Here is a 10,293-nt window from a genome sequence, read left to right as displayed (position 1 = left end):
GTGCAACAAAACAAACTCAACAATAAAGACAGCCAGACAGACACAAAAAGGATTTTCGGGAATTAAAAATCAGTGGAAAGCGGGTAGATCAAGGACGATGCACTCGAACGGAGGCAAGAGACACAAGACAGTCTGAGACAATCACACACACACACACATACACACACTCTAAAAACAAAAGTCTCTGAAGATAACGGCGTGCTAAAACTCGTGAGAGAGAAATTCAAGTTTCACGACCTCACGGCAAAGCCATTGTATGCGTGTTTATAGGTGGTATCAGCCATCTGCACTTATAAATGGCAGAATGACCGAAGTCTTTTACGTGCCACTGTGGGGGTGGAATATGGATACAGTCTATGGGTCTACACCCCCCCCCCCCCCCATCTCCCCCCACATCATCCTTTCCTCACCTCCCCCGCTCCATCCTCAACGACCATTTGTGATGGTGTAGCGACCTCCGTGGCGCGACCCGCCCCCCACACCAATGAGACAAATTGATGGCCAATTACAACACGCCAGTGGAGTCGCTGCTTAGCTCATTTCAATAATTCCCGGTCCTCCACCACCGAGAGCAAAGGGGCAAGGGCGAAGGAGAGAGCGAGTTGGCGAAAAGAAAGAAATAGAAGGAGAAAAGGCGAGGAGAGCGGTCGCCACCACCACCACCACCAGACTGCATGCAGACAGATTCGTCAATCTTTGCGGGACAAACATTGCTTCTTGGTCGCGTGTCGTCTACCAACGCCGCTGCATCGTTTTATAAAGGGAGACATTGAGGTCTAGTGATTTTTTTTTATTCTGCATTCTTCCTACTAACCCCTCGACTCCCCACCCCCTATCCAAAGAATACATTGCACCCCCTCCGCCCCCCCCCCCCCCTCACCTCTAAGTCGAGCGATTTTTTTTATTTCTGTCATTCGCTGCTAACCCGTGCGATCACCCCCCCCCCCCCCCCCCCCCCGAACAACCTCGACCACCAAACATCGCCAGTGATTTTTGTCTTCGCCTTCAAACCACCTCGATCATCCCTCCTCCCACACACACACACCCCCCTCCCACACACCCCAACCCGCTTTCTTTCTGCCGCTCTCGTGCAAAATAAGGGGGCAGGGGTTAGTCAGACAAAAAGCGTTGCTTGTTAATCCCCAACCCCAGATCTTTCTCGCCTCAGTTTCCGTGTTCAGCGATCTTTGATTTTTGTCGCCACCGTCTTGACTGCTGAGCTATTTATCTTCTCAGTCTAAGTTGTTTTGCATTCTGATGACTGTTTTAGTTGGATGGCAGTTCTTCTGCTTGGCGCCATCTTGAAAATGTTTCAAGTTGTTCTGGGACATGTTTCAATGTGGTTTTTCGTTTGACGCACTCTTCGGAAACGTTTAGCATTAATGACGCCAGAAAATTAAGGAAAATCACATGTCACTTAAACTTTGCTGGAGATTGAATATACTGAACGCAAAAAGGGAAAGCTGCTGACAGACAAGAGAAACCGGGGACTTTATAGTAAACGATTTTTGCTCTAAAAACAACAATGTTCACCAATCTCATCTTCAAAATAAGAAATACAAACTTAAGTTGAAAATGTGTAAAGGTGATTTTGTATTTTAGCTGTGACTACACTGTACTTCAAATCCCTTGTGTAGAGTAAAACTCCAAATACTTTAGAAGACAGGGTAAATACTTTGCATAAACAATGCTGGACACAGAAAACGAACAAACAGAACGTGGCAGAAAGCCCACGGACCCACGATCTTCACCATCCTTCAACATGCGTAAAAGCACAGAAGTTCTGCGTCAAACATCACCGGAAGTTGCGCATACCACAGAAGAGGAAGAAGAAGAAGACGAGAACATTGACGTCACTTCCCATGATGACGACGACAGGCCTGATGATGCTGATGCAGAAACAGTGCTCGACTTGACAATGAGTGACAACAACTGCAGCTCAACAAAAGTGTCCAAGATCGATAAGCTCAGCGATGAAAGTGGACGCAATGGACAGAATCGTCCTTCGTCAAATCCTCTGTATTTTTCACATTTTCATCCCTACGGGACTACAATGAGACAAAGTGGCCGAACCGAATGTGATTTTGAGACAGAGAAAACTTCGAGACACACTACCTCATTTATGATGGATGATATCCTCAATAGAAACTCCTTCCGGCGAGACCCTGCGCATGGTCTGCAGTTTACGGACCGAATATTTGGAGCTTCCACGAGGAGGTCCCGAGAGCAGTCTCTGGAATTATCAGGTAATGGCCGAATCTAGTTGTTCGTTATGAATGTTGTTTACTTTGTGTATGTGTTGTGTTGATGCATAATGTGTGTGTGTGTGTGTGTGTGTGTGGTTGTGCAGTATGTTTGTTCTGTTGTCTGAGTATGCGTATGTATATTTACAAACAACGTTTCGCTGTCTTTTTGTTCCTTCAAAAACTATGATCTTTTATATGCTTTTCGTTTTGGTTTTTTTTCCCATCAATCTAATGGGAACTTGTCAACGCATCACACATCTCCTTTATCTATATATGTCGATACAGACTTCACAATAGGAAAAATGGAGAGAAAAATTGTGGAGGGGGAAGGCGGAGGGAGAACATTGGTTGAAAATTAAATGTTACAATGATACATGCTTTGAATTAGGAGGAAGAGGCGTAGGAGGAAGAGGAGGATAAACAGTAGGAGACGAATTTAACAGTCTTCATACGATCCGAAGTTCGTAGCAAACGAAGAATTCCAAGTCAGCATTGAATTGCACAAGATCTGTAATCAAATTAATTTTGTTTTACTGCATAGCGGAAATAAAATACAAGGTTCAGAATCAAATCTTTATTCGTTAATGAAACTTAAAAGTGCTGAGAGGGTAAGTTTGTTAGTAAGTGAATGTTATGCCCATATCGGCTTTTGCATGCACGGTTATTTACTTTTGTGAAGGGAAACAGACAATACTTCTCTTTTTTATAAAGGGCCAGAAAGAAAACAAATCCTGCGGAGACTTTTTTTTCTTTTTCTTCTCAAGAACTGTTACACAACATAGAAAAGTAGGAAATAATTTTCCGGCATTCTCGATTTTTCTAAGTATGTTTTTTTTCTCCTTTTCTACAGACTATTTAGGATTGTGTGCTGTTACCTGCTGTACGGCTATTGATATTTTGTTATGAAAGTGTTTGTGCATTTTTGTTCGTGGTAAGTTTGCCGTTTGTTTGTTTGTTTGTTTGTTTGGTTATGTGTTTGTATGTCTGCTTGTTTGTGCTACTGTGCTAAACAAAAAAGGGTTCCATTAGCAGTTCAGATTGTGTAAATATCTGTGAATGATTTTACAATAACCAATTCATCAGATACAATTGAAATAAAACAAATAAAACTTGAAAAACTATTTGCAACAAAGATAAAAATAGTAAATACATAAATGTGTTAATAAAGGTTCAGTAAGCGCTTGAACAACTGCGTAAATACATAAATGATCGAATAAATGCATTCAATCACACACCCACACATAAATATATTGATAAATGAATAGATAGATATATAGATTAATTATTTAATTAACAACATTATTGTTTAATAAATCAATCAATAAATACATAAATCGATAATTAAATAAGTAAATAAAATAAAGAAATAACAGAACAAATACATCAATAAATAGATAAATATATCGGTGAATAAATAATGATATACATGTACAAAATAAATTGATAAAGTCTGACGACATGTCATTCCACAAAGTGTAATATCGGTTGAGCAATTACTTCGTTATGATGAAGTTAATGTAAAGTGTTGAATTTGTTTGTTTGATTTTTCCTTCCGTCTTTCCCCTAACTTTTATTGTTCCTAATTATTCCCTTGATTTGTTTAAGATCCGTTTATTTATAACACGAATTACCCCTCCCCCTATACTCACTCTCTCTCTCTCTCTCTCTCTCTCTCTCTCTCTCTCTCTCTCTCTCTCTCTCTCCCTCTCTCTCTCTGTCATTATCTTCTTTTAAAAGACAGCTCCGAAAGCACCTCTCTAACGACTAAGTCGGTGTACAATTTGTGCGAGTGTGTGTGAGGGTGCGTAAAAGAGAAAATGTATAATATGCTTCCACAAGCACACTAATGTTTGTTATACTTTTCCCTACATGATTGTGTTTTATTTGATTTCTTTTTTTATTCTTCATACTTGTTCTTCGTTTCATGTGTGTATTATAGGATGGACTAGCTGTAAGAAAGGACCATATGGACCTAATGCTATCATCCCTCGGTTTTCGAGTTCGAGTTCGAATCCCTCTCTCCCCCTCTCTCTCTCCCTCTCTCTCTCCCCTCTCTCTCTCTCTCTCTGTCTCTGTCTCTCTCTCCTCTCTCTCTCTCTCTCTCCTCTCTCTCTCTCTCTCTCTCTCTCTCTCTCTCTCTCTCTCTCTCTCTCTCATTCTCATGTCCTCACCGACCGCCAATGAACGCAGTAACCTTTACATCATGTATACCCATTATCATATTAGAGAAGAGCTTAAACAAAGAAAGGGCTAAGACCCCACTTACCTCTCACTACTTCAAACCATTAACTTTTCAAGCAGCGTCACGACGTCCACGCGAACAGCCCACACATCTTTCTCAAGTGGAATCAATCACATTCACATTCACTCGAGGAGGCTTTTGTGGCAATCATAACCGGTACTTTTAACCCTATGACTGCTAATCTCCGTGTCAACACATCAAACGATTCTCTAGCAGAGATAATGCTAACACATCGAAGCACTGGCAGTGCCATGCTTTGTTTGCTCAAAGGGAGTATGCAGACTGCGGAGTTAAGACATGAGATACTGCCTTTTGGCAGAGAAAAGCCTTGTAATGGTAATGAAAAATTTGCTTAAAAGATTTAGCCTCTTGGCCGCTATGACGCTGTTCCTTCTTGCTTACAGTTCACTCATAAAGCTTTCGGTCAAGCAGGGGCGATGGGTGCAAAATGAACACACGGGCCTTTTCAGACAACAAGGCTCAATGAAGTTACGATTTTTAACACCAAAACACAACATTATGCAATGGGACGTTCCCCTCATCAGGGCTTAGTGCTTCATTGATCAAATACAAATTGACATAATTGCAAATCACTTTTTTTTCTTCTTTTTTTTCTCTTTTTTTTTGGGGGGGGGGGGGGGCGAACATACGTAAATGGCAGGATCTCTATATTATTATATAGAGACAGTGCAAAAGGATCACATACAGATCAATCCTGGTAAGTTTTTCATGTGTGTACACTGCGTGTCTAGAAACGACATGAAGTGCCTTGGACACCTTCACCAACAAAAGATTTAAGAGAGAGATGTGACAGTGAGAGAGAGAAAGGGGTAAAGATATAAAAATAAAGAAATATAGATATAAAGAGATAAGGAGATAAAGATAACGATAAAGCGAAGCATAAAGATAAAGATAACTCTTTATTGTACGGGGGGGGGGGGGGGGGGGAAGAACAAGCATTCTCATATACTTTCATACTTCCAGCCCTCACCAAAAATAGCAAAACAAATTTAGAGAGAGAGAGAGAGAGAGAGAGAGAGAGAGAGAGAGAGAGAGAGAGAGAGAGAGAGAGAGAGAGAGAGAGAGAGAGAAAAGGGTGTTACAAGAGAAAATGTTATAATGCACTCAGACTGATTTCCGCTTATTTCTCTCCTTTTTTCGTCTATTCTTTTTTTAAGTCTCTTTCTATCTTCTCTTTTTTCCTGTACTCAATATGTAACTCTGTTTGCTCGTTTGTTAGTAGGGGGAGAGCTCCTAATATGGACTACTTTTTGTTTCATGCTGATAACTAGCTTGTTATCTTGCGAAGAAGTTTCATTTTGTGTTTGGCAGTCCCTTCTCTCTTAAGTGAACCGTTAGGTCTAATTAGAATGACTTAGCTTTGATAGACATCCAGCAAAAATTAAATACAGATTAAAAATCACAAATGGTCCATATTAGGAGCCTGGGTGCCCAATATGGACTAGTGAAGAGGCCTACGCGAATCACTGTAAACAGCCCCCTATTCTTCAAATAACATGATACAACTTAGTGTGTAAGTCAGACAAATAAAAATATGCTTTAGATTTATCTGTTTCGGGTTGCTGAGACCATTATTTGCCGAAGCACACCAGGGAAACTGAAGAAGCTTATCAAAAACAGAGTGAAAATAAGTGAAATTATCAACTACCACGAAATGAAGACTATTAAATTTTGATATATTTTTTTTAAATCTCGAGGGCTAGTTATAGGTTATTTTCAGCAAGCTTCTTAATGAAATAATGAAAATGGCCTTTAGCTTTTATTTTCTTCGATTTGTCGAAGGTGGTCCATAGTAGGCAACACACACGTACTTTGAGATTTTGCTTTTATGTTTGTTTGCAGTCGAAACTCGGAGTCAACAATGCTTAAATGTAACAAATACGATCTTAGCTGTCATATGTAGCAATTTTTTGTGTGATAACAGCTTTGGCTGTGGACAGAAACGAGTGCGTTTTAGGCTGCCAAAACTGAGAAAAAAAAGAAAAGGCCTAACGGTTTTGAGGTTTGTGTTTCTGAAACTGTTTTGACATGTGCAAGTTATCCAGAGAGGGTGAATACAGCGAATGAAATGTTTTGAGCGCTCCAGCGCCGTAAGCTTGTCAGAACAGGAGGTGGTCCAAATAAGGAGTCTTCCCCTTAGAACCTCCCTGAAGGACCTCATAGCACTAATCTCGTCTTGGTTGGACAAAAAGATCGGTCAATTCAATATGTTAGCGGGTAACTAAACTGAACTGCTCGTCATTCTTCGTGCAGATGAAGACGGCCCGGACCAGGACGAAGACGACGCAGAAGACGACCATACCCAGCACGAGGAGGTCGACGTGCTATCAGACAACGACCCAGATCTCTCGCCTTCAGACCCCAAGCGACAACGACTCGACCACAACGGCAACACCAACAACACTAAAAGCTTCTCCAGCGACACCAACGGCGACGACGGCAGCGGCGGGAAAGGAGGCAAAAACAGGAGGGCGAGAACGGCCTTCACCTACGAGCAGCTGGTGGCGTTGGAGAACAAGTTCAAGACCACACGCTACCTCTCCGTGTGCGAGAGACTCAACCTTGCCCTGTCTCTCAGCTTGACAGAAACCCAGGTGAAGATCTGGTTCCAGAACCGCCGCACCAAGTGGAAGAAGCAAAACCCGGGCCTGGACGTCAACAGTCCCACGGTACCCATGACTCCGTCTCATGGTCTCGGAGCGGGTTTTCCCGGAAACTTTCACCCTCAGGGTCTGTACTCGGTGGCTGCAGCTGCGGCGGCGGCAGCTGCTGGGATGGGTCCGTTCTCTCCCACATCCCTCAGTCCCGGCTTCTACCTCCCCCACCCTTCCTACGCTGCTCATCCAGCTCTCAACAACTGGTGACGGGGGTACGGTTTAGTAGAATCAGACTTCGACTGACGTCATTCCTCTTTCGCCACCCATCCAGCTGTGGCGTTACAAAAACAATGATTAACTAACCAACCCACCCAGCTCTCACTAACTGGGGACGGGGATAGGGTATGGTGGATTCAGACTTTGACTTGCGCCATTTCTCCAACCGCAACTTATCCAGCTCTCGCCAACTGGTGACGGGGATAGGGTATGGTGGATTCAGACTTTGACTTGCGCCATTTCTCCAACCGCAACTTATCCAGCTCTCGCCAACTGGTGACGGGGATAGGGTATGGTGGATTCAGACTTTGACTTGCGCCATTTCTCCAACCGCAACTTATCCAGCTCTCGCCAACTGGTGACGGGGATAGGGTATGATGGATTCAGACTTTGACTTGCGCCATTTCTCCAACGCAACTTATCCAGCTCTCGCCAACTTGTGACGGGGGTAGGGTTTCAGTCTTTGACTGGCACCATTCCTCCAACGCCAGCCATCAATTTTTCAACAGCTTGTTTGGTGGATTCAGTTTTTGGATGGCGCCATTCCTCATACGCCACCCGTCCAGCTTTCAATAACTGGTGGTAGCGAAAGGTGAATTATTGTATTGTTTCCGTTAACGTTGAAAATGCACAACTGTTCCTATACGCCACACAGTCAACTCCCAACAACTGGTGACCGGGTAACAGGGATTTGTCGCCATTTTTTCAACGACCCCCACCTAATTATGAATTTACAGAAACGCGTTTAATACGTGTAAGAAACACTATGAATATTGGTGAGATTTTCGTCTTTTCACCGAACCAACATACATGCAGCTCGTTGGTGTTTCGGCCATGGTAACTGTGACGATTTTGATGTTTGGAAATATCTTGTTTGCATTACTCCTGTGAGCAGCACACGGAGTTGCACCAGCGAATCATTACTTGAGTTTTTCCTCTCTCACATGTGTGTGTTTGACGTGTAACGACACTAAATTGACATTATGAGATCCGTGTCAATATGGCAATTATCTCTATCCCTAAATTAAAATTTGTGAAATATGCATGTGATGGAAAAACTCAGATACGAATGTACATTACAAAAAAGTATATGAAATATTGTGAGCTTGAATGGGAGTGTACTGCAAAAAGACTCTTTTCGCTTATTGGACTTCTTAGTTGTGAAATGGAGCTGGTGAAGGGAGACCACTCACTCACCTACTGAAGAATCACTTGACGCTATTCGTATTCCTTCTCACTTTGCCACATATGTGCAAAACGAGGAAATTCAATACAACTGTATTTGATTTGAATGGTTCATCTCACCCGTTTGTATGGATTTTCGCTTTTTAGCATTAAGTCAGTCCCGAATAGCCAAACAGGTTGAAGGAGATTTAAAGACCAGCAACTAACCAGTCACTTTTTTACAAGGACCTCTGACCCACACGTCTGTAGCCACCATCAGGGGAGAATAATTATTCTCGTGTCAGCGGTCATGCCGACAGCTGAAACACAAGCAAACGTAGTCATTCTAGACCAACAAGCACAAGACCAAGTGCGCACGGAAAAGATCCTGTAATTCATGTCAGAGTTCGGTGGGTTATAGAAACACGAAAATACCCAGCATGCTTCCCCCGAAAGCAGCGTATGGCTGCCTATAAATGGCGGGGTAAAAACGGTCATACACGTAAAATCCCACTCAAGCAAAAAACACGAGTTTCAGCCCATGAACGCAGAAGAAGAAAAAGACTAACGAAAAACATTTCTGCTTTACATCTCATCTTCATTATAATAAAACACAGTGCCCGTTTCATCGGTATAGTCATAGTCCCTGGTATAGTTTTAAATGCGTCAAGCGCAAAGAGCATAATTCTAAAGTTATGATGTTGCGCTATATAAATTCTCATTTATTATTATTTAAGTTATTGAGACATCCCAGTGCACTAAGGGATTTATAGAGCAAATCGAGAAAATACATTATTGAACGAAGCGCATAGCGCTGAGTTCAATAATTATTTTCGAGATTTGCTCTATAAATCCCTTAGTGCACTGGTATTGTTTCAATAACGATATTGTCAGTACTGCCAGAGAAAAAAAGAAGATTCAAAACGCACATTTTGCAACGCGCATTTGGATAGGCGTAACTGTGTGGTCAGGTTTGTGTCACTGGATCTACTTTTGTGTGGGCTGTCTCAAGTGTGTCGTGCTTTCGTCACACGCAAACTCTTGTTTTAATTTCTGTTGGTAAATTCCAGTGTAGCGTTAAGCTAAAAAGTGATGATCTTTCATAGAGACCTCATTTAAACTCGGAGAAAGGACTGTGCTCTTAGTTATTTGCGATTCGAAACCTTCATCGAGCTTCGACAGATTGACTGTGCAGAGTTTTGCCCCTTGCCAAGGTCGACGGTGAGCACATTTTCAAAATAAATGTGGCATGTTTCTCGTGTGGTATCTTCACTCATCGGGGAGTCTGGTACTAAATATGAACGGTAAGAATGCTCTGAACCCTACACGTATTATATCCCCATCGTTTTATCGTTCACATTTGCCCAACATGTTAATTTGCTGAGCGGGATTTATGTCGTCTGCTAGGCTATGGCAAACGAACCACTGCACTGAGTCTCATTTCAAAAACAAAAATTGCTCGTCACGTTGCACTGAGTCTGCACGCATGAGGCAGGCTGGTAATAAGTCTTATATATGGTAAGAACGTTCTAAACCCTACACGTTTTCGATTCCGATTGTTCTTGCCTTGAAATAATAATTCGGAAAACATTCATTTACTGAACAGATGCAGTCGTATTTCAGTGTAGTCTGCTACGTGCTGATCTAGCTGCTACGTTATCGGAATAACACTTGTGTTTTCTGTTAGCTGCTGGGAATTGTATACTAACTCATCATTTGGTAATGTGGATAATAAGCTACATGCCAC

General features: G+C 42.2%; 1 protein-coding gene across 1 annotated transcript; it reads left to right on the top strand.

Moving 5' to 3' along the window:
* Positions 1–1,687: 1,687 nt before the first annotated feature.
* LOC138981431 (homeobox protein slou-like) lies at positions 1,688–9,207 on the top strand. Its single transcript, XM_070354346.1, has 2 exons — positions 1,688–1,979; positions 6,763–9,207. Exons 1-2 carry the CDS (start codon positions 1,688–1,690, stop codon positions 7,371–7,373), a joined length of 903 nt encoding a protein of 300 aa, XP_070210447.1. The 3' UTR covers positions 7,374–9,207.
* The last annotated feature ends 1,086 nt before the right edge of the window (positions 9,208–10,293 follow it).

The sequence above is a fragment of the Littorina saxatilis genome, linkage group LG12, assembly GCF_037325665.1.
Source record: "Littorina saxatilis isolate snail1 linkage group LG12, US_GU_Lsax_2.0, whole genome shotgun sequence".
In the NCBI taxonomy this organism is placed as follows: domain Eukaryota; kingdom Metazoa; phylum Mollusca; class Gastropoda; order Littorinimorpha; family Littorinidae; genus Littorina; species Littorina saxatilis.
Note: the sequence above shows the minus strand (reverse complement) of the source record. Positions and strands in the feature narration are given on the sequence as shown.